The 25,337-nt window shown below is 55.4% G+C and overlaps 2 protein-coding genes across 12 annotated transcripts in view; one reads left to right on the top strand and one right to left on the bottom strand.

Moving 5' to 3' along the window:
• The window catches only part of Lims2 (LIM zinc finger domain containing 2), a 41,333-nt gene that overhangs the window by 5,454 nt on the left and 10,542 nt on the right, over positions 1-25,337 (bottom strand). For 2 of the 11 annotated variants that reach the window (XM_010637652.3, XM_033757157.1), the window contains exons 2-4: positions 17,082-17,241; positions 15,305-15,371; positions 14,956-15,076 (exon numbers count right to left, since the gene is read on the bottom strand). In XM_010637652.3, coding sequence (XP_010635954.1) covers positions 14,956-15,076; positions 15,305-15,371; positions 17,082-17,237 — 344 coding nt within the window. In that variant the 5' untranslated portion in view covers positions 17,238-17,241. Of the gene's footprint in view, positions 1-8,898; positions 8,962-9,111; positions 9,843-14,955; positions 15,077-15,304; positions 15,372-15,565; positions 17,005-17,081; positions 17,242-22,648; positions 23,267-23,349; positions 23,516-25,337 lie in introns of those variants that run through there. The other 9 variants (XM_010637650.3, XM_010637651.3, XM_010637648.3 and 6 more) reach the window with 9 other exon arrangements.
• Gpr17 (G protein-coupled receptor 17) lies at positions 3,462-14,961 on the top strand. Its single transcript, XM_010637659.3, has 2 exons — positions 3,462-3,736; positions 11,572-14,961. Exon 2 carries the CDS (start codon positions 11,602-11,604, stop codon positions 12,616-12,618), a length of 1,017 nt encoding a protein of 338 aa, XP_010635961.1. The 5' UTR covers positions 3,462-3,736; positions 11,572-11,601; the 3' UTR covers positions 12,619-14,961.

Here is a 25,337-nt window from a genome sequence, read left to right as displayed (position 1 = left end):
CCAGCCCACTGCATGGAAGCCCAGGGCTGAACCAACCACTGTGGCCAACATGCTACTCCTCCCAAGCCTCGCCACAGCCATGCATGGCTTTATTCCTCACCACACTCCCAATCTAGGACTCTTCTTTGCATGAAGACACTCTGGGGCCACTACAGAATAACTGTTGGGGAGCCTGGCTCCCCAGAATTCTATCGCAGTGGTTATTTGCCCTTGAAGCTACTATCAGGGGTCATTTGAATTACAGAAATTGCCTGGAGTTTAGCTCAGTGGTAACCACTGCACTAAAAAGAAAAAAAAAGGAAAAGGGAAGGGAGGGCAGGGAAAGTTGGGGAACAGATGAGGGAAGTTGGGCTCAGTGAGGTTTCTGGCAAAAAAATAGTTAAACCCCTGAAAGAGAGAGAGAGAGAGAGAGAGAGAGAGAGAGAGAGAGAAGCTAAGAAAAACAGAGAGAGTTGATAAGGGCCCTGGCCTGGGCTGCTTCATGCCAAGGCTCAGTTCCCTCTTACCTCCCCTCCAGTTAAGCACAAAAGAAACAAAGGGAGGAGGGGGCTAGATTATAAAATAAAAACAAACCTCAATTAGTATATAAAATGCACATTACTGCCTGGACACACACACCTATGTATAATAAGTATGCAGGTGTTTTATCGTTCTTTCACAACATTAGTCCACTGAAATGCGCACGTAACCCTTTGACTAATTCAGCGTGGACTATAACTCTGCCGTAAATCTCCAGATACACACCTGGCCCGCACCCAGAGACTACCAAAGTGCTGACCCAAGAACGCACACATAGCCAGTGCAGGGGCAGTGGCCGGATCACGGATCTCAGAGCCCAGAACAACCTCCAGGGGTCTCCCTTTCCTGCCATGGAATCAGGGAGGCTAAGAACAAAGACCCCTGAGTGTGGGCTAAGGCAGCAAGCTATCTATCTCCTTATTTTCTCCCTTTTCCAATAAAGTGATTGTTTCTTGTCCTAAAACTTGCATCGCTCTCATGCAGCAGAAGCAATCACAGAGTTTTCACAGCTATCTCAGCCCCCTTAAGGGGAAGAGCCGCTGGAGCTGGGATTCGAGACATGGCGCACTCGTCATGATGGAACACAAGAGGGGTTACACAGCCCTGGTCCAGTTTCCCAGAGAGAGAAAGACTCAGCGTGGACACTGCCCTAAACCCTCAGGAAGGTAACTGTGGATAAATCCCAATGGCAGGGCCAGGGAGGGAATTGGAGGCTGCACTTGGTGGAATAGAAGACGTCCTGTCTCAGCTTTGCAGAGCAGGAAGAGCAATGTCCAGGTGGAAACCTGCAGCAGGGCCGGCTGGAGCCTGGCCAGCCTTTCCTCCCCATTTCAACCTGGAATTGAGGGAGTCTTTGCCAGGGGACACCCAGAGATAAAGAGCCCCTCACACTCACTCAGTCTTTCTCTTTGTGTAGATGGGGACTGAACAATCCACCACGTTCACCTCTGAAGCGTCTTCTTAAACACTGGAGAGAGTTAGATTCCCAAAGTCTGAGGAAAATAAGGCCCTTATCTTTTACTGTAGTAGGGCTTGGCTAGGGTACCCATGAGGAGACCAAGAAAGGTGGCCAACTTGCAGGGAGGGTATAAATTACAACACCATACGACAATTAGATCTGTTTTGCAAGAAGGAAGGAAATAGGGTTAGTGGCTTATGTCCAGTTTTTTGTTTGCTTCTTTGTTTGTTTTCTCGGAAACCATCCTGAATGGATGTCTCAGCGTTCCGTTGGCTCTCCTTTGTTAGTTGCTTTGGGACCAATCCCCTTCCCTTGTCTCAGTGGGGAGGGATCCAACCTTAAGGCCCCAGCCAGGGATCTACACCCCCGTGTCCTGGAGTCAAGCCCCACAGGCCAGCTGCTAACTGGATGTCTCTCCGTTCCAGTCACAGACGGGCTGAGCTAGGAAAAGTCGGGAAGTTTCACAAATGATCCTGATTCTACGTCCAAGCCTTTGAGAGTCACCTCCCTCTTCAGACTCATTTGGGATGTTTCAGTGGGACATTAAAGGCGGGAGAAAAAGAGAAGATTCTGAGAGCTGAGCTAGGACGGGAAACACCCACCCCCGAAAACGAGGCCAGCGAAGATGAGGAAGTGTGTGCCGCTGTGGGAAAGGCCTGTCTCTCCGCCGAGCCCCGCCGGGCTAAGGAAGAAGGGCTAAGATGGCCCGATGCTTGGCAGGGCCACAGAGATCCAAGTAGGAGAGCAACTGAGTCCCCTTAACTTCTTGGCCTCCCAAGGGAGGGAGGGAGGAAGGAAGAAAGGTCCATCTGAACCCAGAAACCAGCGGGTCATGGCAGCCAGGTTCACACACCCACATCGGCAAGCAGCATGAGGCAGTTCCTGCAGCCCCTCACGGGGCACGGAGGGAAGTGACCCCTACACCAGCTTGGAAGCCCACACTCTACCGTTTCCAGGCAGGACAGGTTGGGAAGATGAAGCTTTCGCAGAAACCCCAAATGGGAAATGGCTTCAGGACAGATCTGATTCCAACACCACATCCAAAAGAAACCCTCAGAAGTATTTTTCAGGTGGAATCAAGTGAAGCCTTGAGAAGTGCCAGGAAGAAAATACAAACAAAAACCAAAAAGATTACGCGCACATACAGAGCCGCAGCCTGTGCAGTGACACGTGCCTGGGTCCCTGACCTGGCCCCACCCCCTCCTAGTGTTTACAGCTGGGTGAGCTACTGTGCCTCCCTGAGCCTCAGTTTCCCAGTCTGTCAAACAGCATGGTTATGTGAAAAGACTAAGATAGTGCATGTGGTAGCTCCATACAGTTTTAATGCTGTCACTAAAAAATGTAAAAGTCTTTTGAAACTAGGAATGCTGATGACTCGGTTCCCAGTATATTATTCTGGAGGGCAACAGGGAGATGGGCTTGGTCCACTTGGTCCACGGGTACCGCCGAAATGCACCTGGCTCGAGCCACCCCAGGAAGGGCAGCGGAGTCCAGCGCTCGGTGGGCCGCAGTAGCTCCCGTGACGGCTGTTCTGTGCCGAGGAGGTGCACACACGGGCACAGGCCAGGCCTGCGGGCTGAGGGGCTTCCCCACGGGACAGACAGCGCCCCCATTATGAAGCAGCCTGCAGCTGTGGCCGGCCCCACATAAAGGCCATGATTTATTCTGCGTGCCCAAATGGGGCCTAATTATGCGGGGCAGGACACAGGACCCTACAGCAAGTATCCTGAAAGAATCCTCTCTCATCGCGCGGAACAAAACTCCTCAGCCTCCCACCCCGGGCACTCAGGACACCCTGCTCCCCAGCCCCGCAGCCGGCCCGGGAGTGCGGCTGGTTGCCATGGCGGCTGGTCCCCCCTCCCCCGGCCCCCACTGTACGGACTCATCCCCTTCTCAAACGCCCCGTTGTGTCAGTCGGTTCCACCAGAGCCCCCACCCGGCCCAGCTTCGCCCACTCCCAGGCTCCCGAGACAGGCACACACTCGGCCTCTGTGACACCCAGGGGCCAGGCGGGGGGTGGGGCGCGGTGCACAGGCTGGGGACACACTGGAATATTCACGGGCCCTGTGGCAGCAGAAGACAGCCCGCCCATAAGGGACCCCTCCGGAACGAAGCAGCCTTTCAGGCCCAGAGGGGCTGCAGCCTCCCCTCTTCTTCTTAAATAGCCAGCCTTCCACTCGCAGCAGCACAGCCCACTGCCAGCACCACCAGCACCACCGGGCTCAGACTCCTGCCCTTCTGCTGGACCAGCTGCAAGAGGTAAGGGGTGGGGCCGGGTGTGCGCGACAGAGAGCCAGGCCCGGCCGAGGCGGCACCCGGCACGAGGGGCTGCCTCCCCGTCTGTGCCCGGGGCAGCCATGCGGTGGAGGCTGACCGCGGCTGAACTCTCAGCAGCCCACACATCGGCTGGGTCCCTAGGTCCGGCTGGGGCTGATGGACGGCATGGGATCGGTCCGCAGTCCCACATGGGAAGCCTGCGCCCACACTGCTGGACACCAGGGCAGCAGACGAAGGAGACTCAGAAGCAGGGCTCAGGCCATGGGCAGAAGGCCCGTGCAGAGGCCCGACCCGTGCGGAAGGCCATTTTGTTAGCTAGCTAGTGAGCAGGCGGCTAGCGGGGGCGGGGTGTGAGAGAGGAGGTCGCCACACTTAAAACAAAAGCAGTGGGGCTGGGATTTAGCTCTGTGGTTCCACCGCCTGCCTTGCAAGCACAAGGACCCGCGTTCGATAAAAAAAAAAAAAAAAAAAGCAGTGGACCAGGCCTTTGACCAAGAGTGGTTTCCTCCGGCGACATGGGATGCAGCTGGTCCCTGTGAAGTGCGTTGCAGCCTTTCCCTGCTACGTCCTGAGTCTCTACGATCTCAGTTTCCTTTAAACCCTGCACTCTCAGTGGCTGGTTGAGAGCCTGAAGTCAACTGGTCATTTTCAAACCCGCAGAGCTGCCTGGGACAAGCGGTCCCTAAACAACTGAGCCGTTTACATGTGCCACTTACCCAGAAAGGTTCCAGACCTGGGGGCCGAGAGATGAGCCCCTGGGGACCTCCTGGATACCCACCAGGAGCTACTTTTTCTCTTCTTACTTCCAGGAAACACTCTCCTAACTTCTTCCTTTTTGTCCACAAGTCTGTTTTTCAACTCCACAAGGCAACACGGTCAGTGTTACAGTTAGTACAGAGATAACAATTTCAGATTTGGAGGGCTCAGCGAGACTGACAGGAGGACGTAAGGCCCTAGTCAGGGAGCGTTTGTCCTTTTCCTTTTTTTCCTCCATTTGCCATATGCTCTTGTTACCCATGATCGCGTTTAGGAGGTAGCTAAGGTTGGCAGTCTGTCTTCTTACTGGATAGCCTATGTCTCTGCTGCTATTTCCCTGGTGTTTGAACAGACTGGGGAACAATTTGCCTCCTATAAAAACACGGGACAAACCGGGCATGGTGGCGCATGCCTGTAATCCCAGCACTTGGGAGGCTGAGGCAGGAGGATCACTGTGAGTTCGAGACCAGCCTGGGCTACATAGTGAGTTCCAGGTCAGTCTCAACTACATAGTGAGACCCTGTCTCAAAAAAAAACAAAAAACAAAAAACAAAAAAACAGGACAAGCCTGGCACAGTGGCACCTGCCTATAATCCCAGCACTTGGGAGGCTGAGGCAGGAGGATTGCCACCAGTTCAAGGTCAGATTGAACTACATAGGGAGACCCTGTCTCAGAAACAGAACCAATAAAACAGGGCCCTGTCAACCAATTTTTAAAAAGTGATTAGCACCAGCTGCTGTTGTCAGTTTCGGAGAACAGGTTTCACTGGGGCAGTGTGACCTGACCCACGCTTGGACGGGAATGTGGGGCCTACTCTGTCTCCACTTCCTTTCCAGTTTGCTCCTCCACTCGTGAGGGAGCACCGTCAGCTCTTGCCACAGGGTCTCCAGCCTCTGTGGCTCTGGGCTGGTCGTTCTGTTAACTCCCACAAGCACTGATGAGGATAAATCTCATTCACTACCATGACCTCTCAGCTCTGACTTCCTCTTGCTGTTCCGTCTTTTCGTTTTCATTTTTCCAGAGGCTTATTTTACTAAAGCCCAGAGACCGGCCCTAAGAAAGCTTTTAATCCAAGTGGTCTTTCTACCACTGGTGTAGTGCGGTTTGGGGAGACAATGCCCAGCCTGACGGATAAGCTCCCCAGCCCCAGAGTTACTGTTGGGTCAGGCTTTTCTCCCGTCCCTCCTCCGCGGCCCACCCAGGAATAATTGCCTGGTGAGGTGTTTACCCAACATCTGTGCTCATAGTGAAAAAAGGAAAACTATTACTCTTTTGAGGTGGGGTCATTACAACCAGATCATTTCACTGATTGAACAAAAACAGTTTTAGAGACCCTAAGGGTTTAATGACAGCTTTGGAAGACAGATGTTAAGGGAGCTAATAGCCACAGCCCCTGGTCTCCACAGGACTGGCCTTCCCGTCATGAATTCTCTCCCAAACATGTTGCCAGGCTGACAGCCAAATTCTGTCCTCAGAGCCGTGTTAACTGGGGACTGACAGAGGAGGAGCCGACATCCACTACGAGCCAAGGGCTCAAAGGGAAGGGGACGCACAGGGACCGGAAAGGGCAGAAAGTCAGGTCCTTCAGCAACTCCACCGGCTGCTGACAATGGAGAACCAAGCGTTGGGGGACAATTTTCTATTATCTCGCGCCTTCTGACTATGCCAAAAAGTTCAAATGCCCTGCTGGGACGAGACATCTTATCTCATCTAAATGCCATCCAAAATCAGTGCTCTGCCTCCCCCGAGTGGTTAATCTGGAAGAGTGGGCTGATTTTTTTGTTTTGTTTAAAGGACAGGTTATAGGGACAACATCTATACTCATTCATCTAAAAGACCCTACTCCCTTTCCTCACCAAAGACAGTACCTGTTGAGAACGGAAGCTACAAAGAGATTACAGCCTGCAATCAACAACTGACAGGCCCAAGGCCTCCTCAGACACTACAGTAGCCCTCAAAGGACTCCTGTTTAGGACATTCAAAAGCCCAGTGGGGACTCGCTCAAGATCTCTGACTAATAGATGAGGTGGTGGTGCCCGACCTGTACCATTCTAACCCAGACTCCTGAAGATGCTGGGTGGTTACAGTTTTAGATTTAAAAGGTAGTTTGGACCGGGGATTTAGCTCAGTGGTTCCCCTGTCTGCCTCGCAAGTGCAAGGACCTGAGTTCGATCCCCAGCACCAACCAGTCAATCAATCAGTAAAATGACACATTGTCTTCTACACACCTCTCCACGCAGAGTCAGTTTCTTTTTGCATCTAAAGATCTCCAGTTCACTTGTACTGTATTGCCCCAAGGGTTTAGAGGAAGCCTCACTTATTTGGACAAGCTTTCTCCCAAGATTGTCCCACTTTATCCATAGACTAGAGTCCTTCAAAATGTGGATGATACCTTTTCAAGTGCCCGTTCTTAACAACGCTCAAGCCAAGGTACCCAAGCGTTATTAAACTGTTTGACCAAGAGGTGATATAAAGTTTCTGATCTAAGGCCCAAGTCTATAGCCCCTCTGTAAAACACCTTAGCCTAATTCTCTCCAACAGAACTCAAAGGTCAGGGGCAAGGTGTATTAAAGCAACACCTTCCTGTCCCCTCCGCAAACCAACAACCACTCAGGAGATTTGAGGCATCACCAGCTTTAGCCATCTCTGAATTCAAGGTTACAGCAAGATAGCAAGACCCCTTTATTAATCAAAAAATCTAAAAAATCTAATACTCATATTTTAATTTGGGAACCAAGCTTTAAACGGGCCTTTCTTTGTTGTTTGTTCGATTGTTTGTTTCAAGATAAGGTCTCGCTATGTATTTCTGGCTGGCCTTGAGGTCACTATGTGACCAGGGCTGGCCTTGAGCTCATGACAATCCTCTTGCCTCAGTCTCCCAAATGCTAGGAAAAACTCAACAGGTTTTTCAAAAGCTCAAACATTTTACTTGCTCCTACATCGTCTCCTCATGGGACAACACTTTAACATACGTTTCTGAGAAAAATTCAATGACCCAAGAGTCTCAGCCTAAGACTGAGGCCTACAAAATGGATGGCAGGATATTTAAACCAACAACTGGGCACAGTAGGTGAGGGATGGCCAGCCTGTCTCTAAGCAGTGGTCGCAGTGGCCTTTCCGGTTCCAGAAGCTTTTATACCAGCCCTAGGAAAGGTTCTTACTGTTTTTACTCCTTGTAATGTGACTAGACTTCTCCCAGAGGGAGCTTATGACTCTCAGATAAATGCTTCTTGAATACCAGGCACGTCTTTTGGAAGGAACAGCTGCCCAACTAGAGACCTGTGCCCCCAACGTCAAGGAAACAGGGAATCCTCCCACCTGCCCAGCTAAAAAGGACCCCCCAGTCCTCCGCGGCTAACCCAGGCATGATTCTTTTCTGTGACAGAAGCTCATGCGCAACATAAACGGGTTGTAAAAGGAAGGATGTGCTATAATAACTGCAGGCCACCCTTAAAAGTTCCCCTCTGACTCCTAAAATTAGCTCATAGCACTTACCAGAGCACTTGAGCTCAGTAAAGGCCAAAGGATTAATATTTACACTGACTCAAAATATATTTCACGGTGAGACACGCTGGCGTGGGGGCAGGTCCACCAGCAAGCAGATCCCTGCTAAATTCCACAGGGCAGTAGGTTCCCACCTATCCTCTACTTCCCATCCGAGAGCCGGTTACGCACTGTGACATAGGGTCCCACAAGGGAACGGATGAGGTCACGCAGGAAATTGACTGCCGACCTAGCAGCCTAACAGCAGCCTAACAGCCTTTCACCCAGGCACTTTTATTTTAGAAAACAACCCATTCAGCTAGGCCTGGTGGCGCACGCCTGTAATCCCAGCACTCAGGAGGCTGAGGCAGGAGGATCGCTGTGAGTTTGAGGGCAGCATGGGCTATATATTGAATTCAAGGCCAGCCTGAACTGCATAGCAAGACTCTGAAAAAAAAAAAGTAACCCACCTAATAAAAAGATCACATTCCCTGGTAGCCAACAAAGTGGGGACTCTCCGGGAAAGGACTGATGAATAGACTTCACCCACATGCCCAAAGTAAAGTGACACAGTGCCTCCTAGTATGGGCAGATATCTTTACTAATTGAGAGAAAGTTTTCCCTAAATGACTTCAGAGATGGTAAAGATCTCAGCTTCCAAAGTTAGCCCCTGGTTTGGACTCCCCAGGAGCCTTCAGAGTGATAAGGGTCTGCCGGGCCCCGCCCACCCTCTCCTCAGACTCATGCTCGGTGGCAGCCTGAGCAGAGAACCAGCAAGTTCAGGACCAGGCTGGGATTTCTAAGGGACACAGGACAGAGAAGCAGGAGCCTAAACCCCTTAGATGGGGGCAGAAACAGAGGGAGAAACCCTAGCCAAGCAGAAACAACCCAGAAAGTGTTTTACCATCAAGTCTCTGTGGGTGAAGGCAAGGCATCGGCAGCGAAGATAGAGCACAGGACATCGTGACTGCCGAGAAGAAACCAGACAATAGAAAAGATGGCCTGAGGGCATCACAGAAGCGGCAGGGCTCCACCCTTTGCAGCCTCAGAGTTGTAAAGGTAAAATATTTGGCTTTGAGATGCAAGCCCCAGAACACATTTCCAGAATGGCGGCTACCTAGAGAAGTTGTTCCTTGGGTTGGTTTCGGAGTGCGCAGCGATCCAGGCTCTTGACCCCTACCGCTCAGAGAGAAAGGAGCCTGGCTACTGCTCCAGCCGGCTGCAGACCTTGGCGTCCTCCACATGGCGCTGATTTTAGGCGCATGCAGAATGCAGGAGCTGTGGGGTCAGGAAGGCTCCACCCAGATTTCAGAAGAAGGCCTGGGAGGCCAGGCAGGGCCCCTGAGAGGGCCGTGTGCGCCGTGAGAGTGAAGCTGAAGGGGCGGTGGAGACCCCAGAACGGTAGAGAATCCAGGAGCATGGAACATCTGAGGAGAACTGCAAGGAGACAGCAGAACAGCCCCAAACAGAAGCCGAGGGAGCTACATCCACGGGCAGTGACAGGGCAGAGCCACCCACAGCCCCTGGAGTTTCCAGCTTGCCACAGATTGCCAGGGATGCTGGAAGTGGAACTGTGGGATTTAAGGTCTGCTCGGCTGAATTTTGGTCTCGCTTTGGTCCCACTGCTGTGTATCCCACCCGCCGTAACTTTAGGAATGGAAACGTTTATCTTGTGCCATTGCGTGTAGGAAACCTTTAACTTTCCATTTGTATGAGGGCTTGCAGCTAAGGGTTTACCTTAAAACTCAGAGGAGACTTGGGACTTGGACTTTTCAGCAATAGCTGAAACTGTGAGGACTTTGACAGCTCTCAGAGATGGACTAAATATTTTTTGCATAAAGGAATGTGCACAAGTCTTTGGGAGGCCAGGGGCAGAATGTTACAGCTCGTGTTTAGCTGTCCCCCAAAGCCTCATGCAGATGAGGTGGGGGCTTTCTTTTTCAGTTGGGCCTGGATCTGGAATGTGAGGCTGCGGCTAAGGGCATGTGATTACTACACCATCACATGATGAACTGTGAGCTAAATAAACCCTTTCCCCTTTAACTTTGGGTGTCAGGTATTTTGTCTCAGCATCTAGAGAAAAGTAACCAACACCCCACCCCGGACAGTGGGGGCGATCACAGGCAAGCCCCTCCTTCAGGTACTGAACAGCCTTCCTGATGGGGTCAGGCCTGGCAACAGCTTCCCTTTTTTTTTTTTTTTTTTTTTTTTTTTTTTTTTTTTTTTTTTTTTTTTTTTTTTTTTTTTTTTTTTTTTTTTTTTTTTTTTTTTTTTTTTTTTTTTTTTTTTTTTTTTTTTTTTTTTTTTTTTTTTTTTGGTATGGGGAATCGAACTCAGGTCCTTATACTTGCAAGGTAGGCAGCAGAACCACTGAGCTACATCCCCAGCCCAACAGCTTCCTAACCCTACCCCAAACCCCCAATGTCTGCCCGCACGATACAGCTGCTTTGCTTCTACCATCTGCCCAGTCCACATCCCCACTTGCAGGCCGAGGGGAAGGTAGGGGGCTGGGGACCACTCTTTTCTTCCTCAGATCTCTCAAATGAACTAAACCCAAGACAAGTGGGTTTTCCTGCTGGGAAGGGGTAGGGAGTCCCCTGCCCAGGTCTTGTAGAAATGGCGAGTTACCAAGACCAGCAGGCTTCTGGGCTCGGTCTACAGTAGTGAGCACCCCAGTGGCCTCCCAGACCTCTCAGGGCTGCAGATCTCTAGAGGAAAATCCTGGCAAGTCTCACTGCTCTGAAGATCCCTCAGTGAGAAGATCCCACCCTTGGCTGTACAGCACCCCTGCATGGGAAAACAGACCTGCGGGCCTGTGGCACAGGCTAAGGCCAGGTCTGCACTGCTAGGACATCCAAAGTGGAGCTGTGGGTGAGTGCAGAAAGCTCCCAGGAGGTACGGGGACTCCGGTGCAGGTGGACAGAGCAGGCCTGACCTCTCCCTGGACACTGCCCCCTCTGCACTCCTGGTGGAGACCCAAGGATCGATGCAGCAGGGAGCAGAAATTAGTGACACTCTGGTCCCTGCAGGGGTGCAACTGCTGAGAACTCCCAGGCAGGCAGGGTAGGGAGGGTCCTGGGCTCAGGACTAGCAGCTGAGGGCAAGGAACTGGCAAACTCCATGCAAGCGGTTCTCGGGAACAGACCCTACGTCCACATCAGCAGCTGTGGGTTCAGGGGCTCCAAGAGCACATCTGGGTGTGGAACAGAAAATGTGGGGCCCTCGTCTTCCTGCCAGAGCCTCGGACGGCGGGGCTCACTGCTCCTCCCCTCCACTGTGCCGAGGGAGTAGATAAGGGTGCAGGGTGGGAAGAACTTTAGATTTTGGGGCCACCGCAGCCCTAGGCCCTCACCTGCTCAGCAAGGATTGCGCTGTACGGTGAGGGACCTCCAAGCCCAGGCCTGGGGCATGGTTCTTGTCTCTACTTACCTCATTCACGCAGGAAGCGAGTAGGCCCATTGATAATGCCGGTCCTGGAGTAGCTCTGCTCTCCTCAAATCAGGGTCAGGAGGTGCTGAAGGCTCAGTGGCTCACTTCTGACCCGGGGTCACCCTCACCTGTCTGCTGCTCCCTCTAGGCCCGTCCACAGCTCTGCTCCAGCCACAGCATGAATGGGCTAGAGGTGGCCTCCCTGAGTCTGACCAACATCTCCTCTCCGGCCACCGCGGAGCAATGTGGGCAGGAGACGCCACTGGAGAACATGCTGTTCGCCTGTTTCTACCTCCTGGACTTCATCCTGGCTTTCGTGGGCAATGCCCTGGCCTTGTGGCTTTTTATCCGGGACCACAAGTCAGGCACCCCAGCCAACGTGTTCCTCATGCACCTGGCAGTGGCCGACCTATCCTGCGTGCTAGTCCTACCCACCCGCCTCGTCTACCACTTCTCCGGGAACCACTGGCCATTTGGGGAGATCCCATGCAGACTCACTGGCTTCCTCTTCTACCTCAACATGTATGCCAGCATCTACTTCCTCACCTGCATCAGCGCTGACCGCTTCCTGGCCATCGTGCACCCGGTCAAGTCCCTCAAGCTGCGCAGGCCCTTCTACGCCCACCTGGCCTGCGCATTCCTGTGGGTGGTGGTGGCCGTGGCCATGGCCCCGCTGCTGGTCAGCCCTCAGACGGTGCAGACCAACCACACGGTGGTGTGCCTGCAGCTGTACCGGGAGAAGGCCTCCCACAATGCCCTCGCGTCCCTGGCTGTGGCCTTCACCTTTCCGTTTGTCACCACCATCACTTGCTACCTGCTGATCATCCGCAGCCTGCGGCAGGGCCCCCGAGTGGAGAAGCGCCTCAAGGGCAAAGCCGTCCGCATGATCGCCATCGTGCTGGCCATCTTCCTGATCTGCTTTGTGCCCTACCATGTGCACCGCTCTGTCTACGTGCTGCACTACAGCAGCGGCCAGACCTCCTGCACCGCTCAGCGCATCCTGGCCCTGGGCAACCGCATCACCTCCTGCCTCACCAGCCTAAACGGGGCCCTGGACCCCGTCATGTACTTCTTTGTGGCCGAGAAGTTCCGCCACACTCTGTGCAACTTGCTCTGTGGCAAAAGGCTCATAGGCCCACCCGCCAGCTTTGAGGGGAAAACTGAGAGTTCCCTGAGTGCCAGATCAGAGCTGTGAGTCGCAAGGCACTGCCCCTGGCTCACAACTTTAGGGGCGTGTGCCACCTGACGGGGCAAGGGAATCCCACCGTCTCCCATGCACCTCTGCGGAGGAACCTGAAATCTCAGCGGGTTCCGGCCCCTCCCTCCAAGGTCGGAACCCCAAAGTCCCCCAGCCCCAAGCTCAGTCTTAACCACAAGCAAAGCCTTAGAAAGAGGAGACTGAATAGCCACCCCTCTTCAGGGACCGCACTGGCCCTGCTAAACAAAGCACCCAGATCTCGGGCACTTTGCCCTCATAAGAGGGGCCAGGGTTCCTTTCTCGCCCACCAGGCTCGAAGCCTCCTTCCCACCACAGAAAAGCCCTGCAGAAAGACGCAGGGCTGCACGGGGCCCGGGAGAAGAGGCACCGTGGGTCCCAGTGGAGTGGCAGGGGAAAGGCATCAAATATTTCCTTTAAAGTGTAAGGTTTCTTGAGGTCCCTTTGGGATGCCTTTGCCAGATGACCCTGCTGAGTTTAGGGGACGAAAACTAAACTACAGCCCAATGCCGTAAATGTATTTCGGACGGCTTGCCGTGTGACACCACGCAAGCGCGGTCCAGCTCGGCACTGAGTTCCTGATCCACCTGCTATAAACCCACACAGACTTGGCTGTACCCTGACCGTCCTGAGCGCCTCGGCAGGAGAAAGTGGCCTCACCGAGCACACGGCACAGTGGACAGTCACCAGGAGCCAAGCTCAGGCAGGGGCAAGTGTGGGAACCTCTCTCCCACTAACCCAGGCCCGGCAGGGGCACCCTAAGCCCCACTCTCTCCCAAGAGGCTGGCCCTTCTTTGCGCTTTCGCTCGGTAGCGTGTGTGCATCTCCCTAACATCCTTTGTGTACTTGTCAGCGCTGATCGCAAACATAACCGCAGCTTTAAGATGAAGAAGGCTGTTATTTGCTCAGTGTGATGCCCTCCCCAAAACTTTCTTCCTTTCAGCCTGAGATTGGCAAACGGTCAGAGACAGAAGCAGCACCACAGCTCCCGTGCAGCGGTTCTGGCGGCCCTAAGGGGTCCTTGCCTCACACAGACTCCGAAGTCCCACATGGTGGGGTTCTATGGGCCAGCCAGGGCCAGGAGGGCCCCAAGAACGGCTCCGCACTCAGCACTGCAGGTGCTGCCCTGCCCATCACTACAGCAGCTCTGCTCCCTCCCACGCTTTACTTTCCAAAGCACTTTAGCCTCCTCTGATTTTCCCAACCAGCCGGGCAGTGGCCCTGAGCAAGCCCTAATTCAGGAAAGCCACAGGACTCGTTCCAAGAACACACCCCATCTGTGACCCTGCAGATCGGCACTGGCCCAGTCCTCTGGCCCCTACAGTCCTGCACAGACAACCTGCTGGATGTCAGACACCATCCTGGCCCCGTAGACCCCAGGACTGACATGTAGCCATGTGCAGAAGACACGATCACTGTGGACCACACCAGGAAGGTCCAATGGAGGGAAGCAAGCGGCCAGAGAGGGCAGGTGTCAGGCAGACGGCGACGGTGTCTCTAGAAGGTGGTGCTGCCTGTTCTGACTCAGGGACACAGGTGGAGGAGCAGACCTGGAGATCTGCAAAAGCTCCGTGTGGGACCTGTTGCATCTGAACATCTGCAGATGGCACGTGGTGCACTGACCAAAGGCGTTGTCCAGAGGCCTGAGACCCAGTCGTCACCGGCAGACAAGAGGGGCTGAGCCCCCAACAACCCACCAGGGAGAAGAGCAGTGTGACCAAGTACACTGTGAGGCTGGAGGAAACCGCGAGGTCGTGGGGTTCACACGGAGAGGAGCTGCGTCCACCGGGAGGAGGTGTGGTACAGGGGAGGACTCGGCAGTGCCCCCAGGGCCATGGAGCAGCGGGCCATGGAGACACCAGAAGATCTGGCGTGTGTGCAGGGAGGGCTGCTGGGCAGGCAGCTGACGAGCAGGACCCCACAGGGCCCCCGTCATCCTGTGGCAGGGTGCCAGGCCGCAGGGGGCGAGGCAGGGGTGAGAACTTACCAACCAGGTTCGTGGCCCTGGACTCAGAGCCGAGTCAGCCAGCATTCAGCCGTGTGGGTACAGGTGAGGAAAGGGGCCGACACCGTGGGTGGCCAGGGGGAGTCAGCTCAACTCGAGGCCCAGTCCATCCACTGCCACGGCCCCGCTACTATTCCTGCGCCTACACCCTCGCTGTCCAGGGCGGGCTTCACCTGTCAGGCTCACCCTCTCTGCCGCGGCCTGCGCTGTGGGCTGGGGTTACTGCTCTCTCGCAAGAAGGAAGAAGAGCAGCAGCTGGGGCTCACTCGCGGCTCGGGCCCTCCTGTCTGCCCAGGCCTCAGCCTCCTCACCTGCCCGCGTTCTTCACGAAGCCCAGGTCAGCCAGCTCCACATCACACAGCTCGCAGCGGAAGCATCCTGGGTGCCAGTTGGTGTTCACAGCCTTGATGACACGGCCAATGATGAACTCGCCTGGAGAAGAAGACGCCCTGCTTGCCAGGCCGGGCACAGCCCTCCCAAGCCCCGGCCACTCTCACCCCCCACCCAAGCCCAGCCTGGTCCGAGGCACAGGCAGGTGGCACCCGATGGGGCCTGGAGCGTGGTCCTCAGAGGTTGAGCCCCCGAGGTGGGCCGGTCCTGTGTGGCCCACAACCCCTCCCACCTGCTGGCAGCACAGAAGTCACGGTCACCGGCCCTTACCACAGGATCCACAGCACGGAGCAAACAGCATCTGGAAGTCATGTTCACAGTACTTCCGGCCCTCAAACTGCAAAGGGCAGACAGAAAACAAGCACAAATCCAGCACTCTGAGGAGACCTCCAGGCCTCTGTCAGGCGGACCAAGGCTGAGTGGGCAACTGGCCCGTGCCGCATGTGGGTGCAGCACGACAGCCTTCGGTGGAGCCTCAGGAACTCCAAGGCCAGCTCTCAGAGGGCCGGGGCTGGGCACTAAGAATCTCACCCTGGGGGCCATGAGAGCTTGGGGGGGCTCCAGCTGGGCAGGAACTAGGGCAAGTTTGAACTCTGCCTGGTTTCCCACGTCCTTTCTGTGTGAGAAGTCCAGCTCCCTGTGAGGTCACAGAAGACTCAAGGAGGCCATAGAAAAGGGAGGGAACCCGTGAAAGGGTACCGGGGAGAACCACCAAGCCCTGCAGCCACGGGAGCCACTGTGGACGTGGCCGTAGCCATCTGACAGTGAGGGCCACGTGTGGCGGCCAAAGCCTGCCTCTGCCTACCTCTCCGTTGACAATATTTGTCTTTTTTGAAAACTTGGTTTTCCTGTTTTCTAGAGTAAATGTCTCCTTAGATAGCAGCTGGCGAGGTGGTGGGGTTTATCTCCCTCAGCACGGCAGGCTTTGTTCCGGCGCTGTGTCCTCCGAGTTCTGCCCATCCCGCCCCTCCCACAGCCTCTCCCGGGGCCAACACTTCTGCAAGTCCCCACTGTGCACAGCCGTCTACCACGAGAGCCCCCCGCAAATGCTTGCAGCCACGGCCCTGGCCCCTGCTCCCCAGCAGACGTACAGCAGCTGGCTCCTCACAGGGCAGCGGGAGAGCCCCCCAGGCCTGGTGCGCGCCCCTGCCCTGGCGTGAACCCCCTCCCGGCCAACTTGAAGCAGCCACCAGCGCGGAGCTGCGAGACCGCGGTCCCCACAGCACAGGTACAGTGCGCGGAAATAACCTCCAAAGCGTAGACGATAGAGAAGTATAACAAAGTAACCGGGAGGCAGGGAGTTTGAAGTATTTCTTACCTTTGTTTTAATAAAATGTCGCTGCACCAAGCACGTACACGACTTCATTTTTAATAATGGCCATGTTTAACGGCAGTTTGCCAATTGAAGATTTAATCATTTTCTCTTGTGAGCCAGGTGTGTGCCCTGGGCTCCTTCACTTTCATCTGAATTACAGCAATAGTCCTGCTCTCTACACTCCTGTCCCTACCACCCTCAGCCTGTCCTCCGTCCTCTGCCCGGTGACCACAGGGATCCTGTTCACGTTATGCAGATGCTGGGATTCCAGGGTTCCCCACCCCGGCTGGTGCGGTCTGTTTCAGGGAGGGGCTTATGGCCCCATGCAGTGGCACAGGGCGAGCGGACAGCCACCTCTCTGCCCTGCTTCCTGCTGCTCCCCCCAGAACCCCTGCATGGCTCCACTACGGGGCCTGTGCTTGTGCCCTCTGCCAGACGTCCTTCTGCCAGCTGCGTGGTCCCCTCCGGCATGATCTCTCCTGATTACTGACACCCACCCAGGACCCTTCGTCCAGACACATGCACACCATCCGATGGCTCACTGCGGGACCCCGAGGGCAGGCACGCACTGCTAGGGCAGGGGCTTCCTACTCCCCACACCTGTCCGAGGAGCCGGAGGAGCTCACAGGTGAGGATGCCCACCTAGGGGTGCTGAGCAGGCTCTGTGCCGTTCGGGCCTGGCACCAGCCCCGGCAGCCCCAGGCTCCCGGCAAGCCGGCTGTGCATGCTCACCTCATAGAAGAGCCCCTCCGGGAATGGCCGGAAGCACTGGGCGCACACGAAGCAGTGCTCGTGGTACAGCTCCCCGTTGCTGTTCACAATGCGCTCGGCGGCAGCCAAGCGAGCCTGGCAGCGCTGGCACTCGGCATTGGCCAGGGCGTTGGACATGTTACTGGAGAGCGGAGAGGAGAAGAGAGGTCGCACGGGGGGCCCGGGGGGCAGACCGCACGGACGCCCCTGCTCAACAGCGCCCAGTGCTTTCCACCCCAGGCCAGCCTGGGTTCCACAGGTGCCCGGCAGCAGAAGGGCTCGGGCACCCGGGGCAGCTGCCCGTACGCTTCCCTCCTGTGACTGCCGTGTGCAGCAGCACCCGAGTGCCCGTGCACTGTGACGCAGTGCGCATCCAGATCCAAGGTGGCATCTCCAGGCACGCGTGTGGGAGCAGAGCACAGGTGCCCAAGGCCCACGGGGCATGGGCAAAGCCGGAGGGAAACCCGCCCCATTGCAGAGCCTCCCGGCTGAACCGCACTGCCAGGCCACAGAGAGTCCCACGCAGGGTTGGCAGCAGCCCGGTACGTGCTACGGGGCCAGAGCCAATGGAACACAGAGCAGAGGCCCTCTCTCCTGCCCACAGCCCCAGTGGGAAGGGCCAGAGTCTCGAGGTGAGCTCAGGACGGTCAGATGAGGGACACACACTCCACAGCTCACCGGCTGCCTGTATCACCAACCCAGGCCCCACGCTGTCGCCGCTGAGTCTTCACAGTGCCATTCTCTCGGGGTCAGAGGCCACCCCAGCGCTCCTGCGCTCTCTTCTCACCCCTTGCTCAGAGGACAGAACCACCCAGGCTCAGACTGTATTCTCACCCTCCTTTATTCCTCGAGGCAACTGTCCACTACTATTGGTTGTCCTTGTCCCAGAGAACAAAGTAAAAGACTCAGAGACATTAAGTAACTCGTCCAAGCTCACACAGCAGGTGACTGAGACCAGCTTGGAACCCAGACGTCAGGCCAGTGGTTCCTTCCGCGGCATCATGAGTTAGTGTCAAATCGACAACGCCCCCCAAAGTGTAACCACCTCACCGCGAAGAAGGCAAGAGTAAGGGCTGGGGATTTAGCTCAGTGGTTCCACTGCCTGCCTCGCAGGCGCAAGGTCCCGAGTTCCACCCACGCAGGTAGCGTCCTTCCCAGGGTAAGCGTGGCCTTGCTTCTGGGAGGCTGCACTACAGCGCTTCCCCTTCCCCCACGGTTTCACTTTCCAGGGCTTCAGCCACCCACCGTAATGGGTCTGAAATTAGCACGTGGGAAGTTCGGGGTTGACCTGCAGCTCATCAGCGGTGCAGCACACACCTAGCACGTGGGAAGCCCTGGATCTCCCCTCAGCACTAAAAACATTCATTGTCCCAGGGCTGGAGACATGCACGTGCATGGCCCTGGGTTCCAGCCTCAGCACCAAAATCAACAAACAGATGGAAAGAAAACATTCTAGAAATAAATAATTCATGCTGTTGTGTTCTGCTTGTTTGTTTAAGGCACCGGAGGAAGTTAGAGTCTTTGCACTGAACTAGACCCCTAGCCCTTTTTCATTTTTCATTTTGAGACTGGGTTTCTTTAAGTTACCCATGCTGGGCTTGAACTCGCAATCCCCCTCCTCAGCCTCCCCGGAGGGACGACAGGTATGAGCCACCACAGCCGGCTAATAAGTCACTAGTTTTACACTGCGTGCCATTCTGAGCACCCAATGTTTAGAGGAACAGTGTATGCAGGGTGCGGGACTAGCCACGGTTTCGGGCATGGACTAGAAGTCCTGGGCTGCATCCCTGTGTACAGAGGGAAACCACACCGAGCCAGGCCCATCCTCAGTCCAGTCCAGGGCCCTGAGACAGGCCTGGGAGAGGCTGGTCACACTCCACAGATACGTGGCCCCGAATGCCTCCACTGCAGTCCCTTCTGAGACTGAGGTCCACTCCTTTTGCCAGGGGGCAGCAAGCAGGTTTTGTCTAAATCATCGATCTCAATGGGTTAATCAGGTTGCTGCCTGGAAAGCCGGGCAAAGAGGGATTACTATTGGGGAGTGATGCCTCGATTGGTCACACCTGCCGTGGGTACAGCACCGCGTGAGCACACGAACTGTGATAATGCCTTTCAGCCTGTCCTGCCTCCCAGGGACCCTGTCTCTCCATCACTGGTTGTCAGCCGCACGTCAGGAGAAAAGTGCTTGAGGGGAAAGTGTGGCCTCTGTGGGGCTGTGCTGCAGCCTGTGGACCACAGGAAAGAGAGTCTTAGGACAAGACGAGCCGGGAGAGGAGGAAAGGAACCGCCTCTGGCCTGGTGTGGGCGGTGGACCGAGGGTGTTACAGCAGGTCATGCCCACGGAGACAGCCTGGTGACTGGGAGGACTCTCCGGTTAGGATGTCCTGTCTTCCTTGGGCGGCAGGGCAAGACCAGAAAGCTATTTAACAAAACTTACCAGGCATGCTGGACTTTGTGCGTCTCCGCCTACCTCGAGCTTTGGGGGCCAAAGCCACCACCTGCGTCCATATTTCGACCCAAGGATCAAAGAAGCAGGGGTAGAGATAACAGGAGTCAGGAAGAGCCCAGAGTGAAAGGGAGCTGAGGTACTCAGCAGACAATGCCCAGTCCTCCTGCTCCCCGCTGGTCTCCACAAGGTGGCCCAGGCAGGCCATTAGGGACCAAGGATGAGCCACCCCAAGCCACCGAGAGGGCCGGGTTGGGTGTGGTTAGCACGGCCAAGGTTTCCTCCCCAGGAGCACTGTGTGGAGGACACACCCAAAGCGACAGGAAGAACATTCCAACCCTTGACTGTGAACATGACCTGTGGCTCTTGGAGAGATCAGAAATCAACAGGAAGTCCTGACTGCGAGCCTGGGAGTGCCCCACTCCAAGGACCCAGAAAAGAAGCCAGAGTGAGGATTCAAGAGAACAACCCAGCACAGCCCGCCAGCCACTCAGCCTTCAAGGTCCTCTGCAGACCCCAGGTGCTAACGTTTGAGGCGGGGAGACCCCGGACCCCCCCCCCCGGCTTAGCCTGGGAGTGCCCCACTCCAAGGACCCAGAAAAGAAGCCAGAGTGAGGATTCAAGAGAACAACCCAGCACAGCCCGCCAGCCACTCAGCCTTCAAGGTCCTCTGCAGACCCCAGGTGCTAACGTTTGAGGCGGGAACCCACGGACCCCTCGCCCTGTGGCTTCCAGCTGAGCTACAGGACAGCTGCATAAAGGGAGCTCTTATTTCCCAGCCACTCTGGCAGCCAGTCCAGGGGACGCCTGCAGGCCGCCTGCGCTCCCCACGGAGGGCAGGGGGTCAGAGACGTGGGTATTCCAGCCTCCTCACATTCTGCCCAAGAGCAGGGAGCACAAAGCCGGCCCAGTTAGCTCTAAGGAGCCCTTACCACCCTACCTCCAGCTGCACGGCACCCCCTCCCGCCAAGGGCCAGGCTCCAGAGCTGCTCCTAGCAGCCCCAGTCTGCCCAGACAGACAACACAGGACAACGCGCTGCATGTTGACTGGCGGCCTCGGGGAAGGCAGAGGAAGCCCTTCACAGGGTGCCAAGTCCCTGTAAGAGGAGGCAGCTGGCTCAGGTAAGGAACCGAAGCACAGAGAGTGTGAGTGACCTGGGGAGGGTCACACAACACTGGAGTGGTGCCAGACTCTTCACTAACCCCAGACCTTCCTCCATCCCAGCGTCCCATCCATGAGCCTAAAAGACAGTGTGAGGGCCTGGGAAGGGTGGCCTGGTCACGCAGGAGATCAGGCAACGTTTCTGAGGCCACGTCTGCCTGGCCAGAGGTCAGGCCTGCAGTGTACGCCACACACAGAACAGGCTGCAAACCTGGCTCCACCCCTGGCCACACAAGCTGCAGCAAGGTCCTCTCCAAACCTCGGCTTCCTCATCTGCAAAATGGGCTCCTACTCGCTGTTACCGAGGATCGCTGGGAGGGCTGAATGAGGCAATACCTGCAAGCCCAGCCCCGAGCAGGAGCCATAACCAGGAGCACCCTCCCCTCCTTGTGCAGCAGGACTTTGCTGAGTGCCGGCCACCCCAGGCCTGAACCCAGGGGCTGAGCCTTCAGAGGCTGCCTTCAGAGCCCCAGGGGGGCTTTGGAGCCAGTGTCCCCCAGCACGGCCAGGCCCTTCTCCCTGCCCGGCCCCACCAGGTCAGCCAGAGGGCTGCATGCAGCACCCGGGACTTTACACAAAGCCAGCCCCGTGCCCTGCCAGGACGCTAGAAAGCCAACGGGCCTCGAGGGCCACCGTACACCCCATGCATCTTGCCATCAGACGTGCACCCCACGTCCCGAAGCCCACCCGAAGCCCCCGCTCTTCCCGAATCTCCAGGCACACCTCTTTGCTCCGGCAGCTTCCTTTTCTTTTATCAAAGACACTTCCAGCGTCACACTGACATCAGACTGGCAAAGGGCACGAAGAAGCAGGAATTCAAAACAACCCAAACTGTGTACATGGTGTGCACGGCACCTGCCTCCATCCGGCTCTCGCTGTCGGCCCACGGCCCCCTTGGCGTCTTGGCCATGTCGCTGTGCTGCCCTGACTCCGAAGCCCTCCCTCCAGTGTGACCTCCGGGCCACCCCTGCCCTGGCCACCCCGGCATCACAGGTCTCGCACAGATGGCTAGAGCCCTGCAAGGACCCAGCCGCCGGGGCTCCCGCTCCATCTGCGCGCCACTCGGGTGAGTTACCTGCTTTCCTGAGCCTCAGATTACCTACCTGAGCAATGAGCTTGCCCACCCTGTCCGGCAGCAATGGCCCTACGGATAGGAGCCCAGCAGGAGCTCCACAGATGGCCCCTCCGTAGCCACAATGTCCACCCCGCCTGACCCCTTCCCTCTGCCCGTCTGCAGCAGTCTCAGCCTCCTCTGACCTGGGGCACACGGGAGTCCACTTCTCAGTATCATGCCCCACTGGACTTCCTGTCCTCCAGCCTCCTCAGCCTCCCCTATGACTGTTGCTCCAGGCTCCCTTCCGGCTCCCTCAGGGCCCTCTCAATTTCCTCCTCTGGGGCCACTGACTACTCCTCTCCCCAGCTGTCCCCAGAGCTGGCCCCTGGGGGGTTGCCCAAGCCCCCCATGCACTCAAGGCCCTCCTCGCCTGTTAGCCCATCCTCTGAGATCCGAGGACCACCCTGTACCCTGCCGTCCCCACCTCCCCACCCAGAAGGAGGCGCGTGCACCCACAGCCCTCCTATGAATGAAGCAGTCATCCAGCCAGGGTCCCATCACATCTCAGCCGTCCTTGGCGGGGTAACGTCCAGAAGACCCCTGAGCACTTTGAGTGGAGATTTACTCCTCTACAAAGTGACAACAAAATCCCCCCAAGCTGAAATCCACAAGAGGGGTGAAAAGGTCAATTGCTCTATCGCCATCCTCAGCTCGTCCTGCTCACAAAGGCTGATCACAGAGGACGCCAGAACCAACTTCCAGCGGGCAGCCAGGCCCAGCCTGGTGCCGGGGCCATCGTCGGAAGACCCAGGCGGGCTTCCCAGGCCAGGCGTCAAGCCAGCCTTCTGCCATTGTCCCAGGGACTCGCCCAGCTCCTCGCCACCTACCTGGGTGCGGCGGCCGGCGGGCCGGGCCGGTGCTGGCGTCTCCGGTACAGCCGGGAAGTGGCCAGCGCACCCAGCCGGGTTGCCATAGCTGGATGGATGGCGTGGAGTGGGGAGTGCAGGCGGCAGTCAGGTGGGGCTCGGGCCCCAGGACCCCAGCTGGAGCTGAGCATCGGGGCGCGGCCACCTCCGCCCACAGGAGCTCACGTTACACGCTGAGATCTCCAAAGGGCAGCCGAGTCAACTCCAAATAGAAGGATATTGTTTGCGCGGTGCGCGGGGGCAGCTTAGTGAACTCCAGGCTGGCTCTGTTGGGTCCCAGCTGGGGAGGGGACTGAGCTAGGAAGGTCCTGAACATCCCGAGGTGTCCACCGTGACAGGGAGGGGAACCCAGGAGGCTCAGGCAGCCACCTGCACAGGAGGCAACCTGAGGCCCTTGCCGTGGTGAGGAGTGGTGTACACTGGGCCAGCTGAGGGGTGGCAAACTGAAGATGGAGCCCACACAAGCCACATTCCACAGTGCTGCCTCCCCCAGAGCCTGTGGTCACAAATGGCACCTAGGACTCTCGCACCAGGAAAGCCCTCACCCGAGCCTAAGCCCTAGCCAGTAAAGAGCCAAGCACTGCAAAACAGGTTGACAGTGTCCACCTTAGAGACAGTGGTTCCCGAGCTGGCCAGGGAGAGCAAAAGCAGAGGAATTTTACCTGCAAAGACTGCAAGAACCTGAGCTCAGCGACAGAACCCCCTGGAAAGTCTTCAGTAAGACTTTGTAGTAGTTTCCTCTGCCTCCCCAATGAAAGAGACAGTAGTCTCCACTCCAGACAGAAGGTGGCTCTGGCTGGAGTGACAGAAAGCCCTGGGGCCTTCACTGGCACTCAGACGCCAGGTCCAAAGAGCAAGGGACTTGCCCGCCACCCAGCAAAGTCTCCCATGGGGAAGAACTCATTAACCCCCCAGGATCAGCCTCAAAACACAGCCACGTGATCACAAGGATTGCATCCAATTTATAAATGCAGCCCAATTCCAAAGTTACCCAACACAAATCAATTCAACAAATATTTTTTTAAAGGTGGCCCCAGGGACTAAAGGGCACATAGAAGCTAAGCCTAGTGAACCCAAAAGTACAAACATCCACTCTGTGAATCAGGGAGTGGAGGCCTTCAGAAAGCTTAGGCAGCAAGTTTCTTTAGGACAGCGTGTAGTCAGAGCCCCAGGTATGGGCCCCCTCACCCCCAGGGCTCTGCCTCTATCATGCAGAAATCCTGGACCCTAGGACCCAGAACTTTCTCCCAGAGCCACCATATTACTTAAGGAAGGAGCATTATTTGGGGCCCCTGGAGCCAGACAGAACTGGGAGAGAGCTGATACAGTTTTGGATCTGGAAGCCCCTAGAGCCCCATGGGATAAAGGCTTGGTTCTAAGTCCTTGGTGCCATGAGGAGATGGTGGAGCCTTTAAGACATGGAGCCTGAAGGGAGGTCCTCAGGACACTGGCATTGTGCCCTTGGAGCAGGCAGTGGGACCCCAGGCCCTGCCTCTTTCTCTCTTACTTTCTGGCCATTCAGTGAGCAGTTTCGATCCCTACATATTCCTGTCATGAGGTGCTGCCACAGGCAAAAGCCATGGCATCAGTCAGTCCTAGACTGAAACCTCTGAAACCATGGGCCAAAAGAACCCTTTTCTCTTTATAAGCTGCTTACCTCAGGCATTTGTTACAGTGGCGGAAAGCTGACTAGCACAGAAACTAATGCCCCAGGTGTTCTGCATAACATAATACATATGTTGCACAGCCTTTTGATTTGACTGTTTGGTTATATCAATGGAGTGCATAAATTAGAAACTTCTAACTGCACTGGCTTTGGAAGAGATACATGTATAATACATTTATTCTGTCAGACTAAAAAAATAAAGTATGAACTCTTATGGCTTTCTTCCTCTAATTATAGAAAGTTAAATAATGTACTGAAAAATAGTTCTAATAAATAGAACATACCCCCAAAAAACATAATATGTAAATGAAGTTCAAGTAAAGGTTACCGAGTACTAATCAATTCAACAACCATTTTCTATAAAAGAGGACACCAGAGGCTAGAAACTGAGTGGCTTAGGGTATAACTGAGCCCAAATCCCCAATTTCTGCACCACCTTGCTACAATTCTACAGCTGGTCCTGTGGCAAGGGTGTGGGTGGAGTCATACTGGGCTCCAGAGACATAGAGACACACTTGCAAAAAACTTAGAGAGACAGCAGGGAAACAAGTGTGGCAAAGTATGAGCCTATCATTGTTTTTAATCTCTCCATAAAGGAAAAAACTCCAAAAAAGAAAAATGGTCAGAATTTACTTTTTCAGAACTCTGTAAATTAACCAAAACTTTACAATAACCTTGGGAGCATTTGGTCAATAAAAACATACCACAGTAAAAAAACAAAGAAACAAAACAGACCACAGTAAGAGCCATTAGTTTAATTGGTCCTATTCCCAGTTCTCCATCCCTGACTCCATGGCTGCCTTAAAGAATAACATCATACATGCCCCATACAGAGGAAGTGGAACAGAATACTCTGAACAACTTTATGCCAACAAATCAAGTAACTTTACTTAAAATGAGAGAACATAAACTATCAAAACTGATTCAAGAAGAAACAGAAAATACAAATAGATCACCAACAAGTCAAGAGAGTGTTAGTAATAA

This window comes from Fukomys damarensis, unplaced genomic scaffold (genome assembly GCF_012274545.1).
Source record: "Fukomys damarensis isolate Sample0158 unplaced genomic scaffold, DMR_v1.0_HiC HiC_scaffold_29, whole genome shotgun sequence".
Taxonomy (NCBI): domain Eukaryota; kingdom Metazoa; phylum Chordata; class Mammalia; order Rodentia; family Bathyergidae; genus Fukomys; species Fukomys damarensis.
Note: the sequence above shows the minus strand (reverse complement) of the source record. Positions and strands in the feature narration are given on the sequence as shown.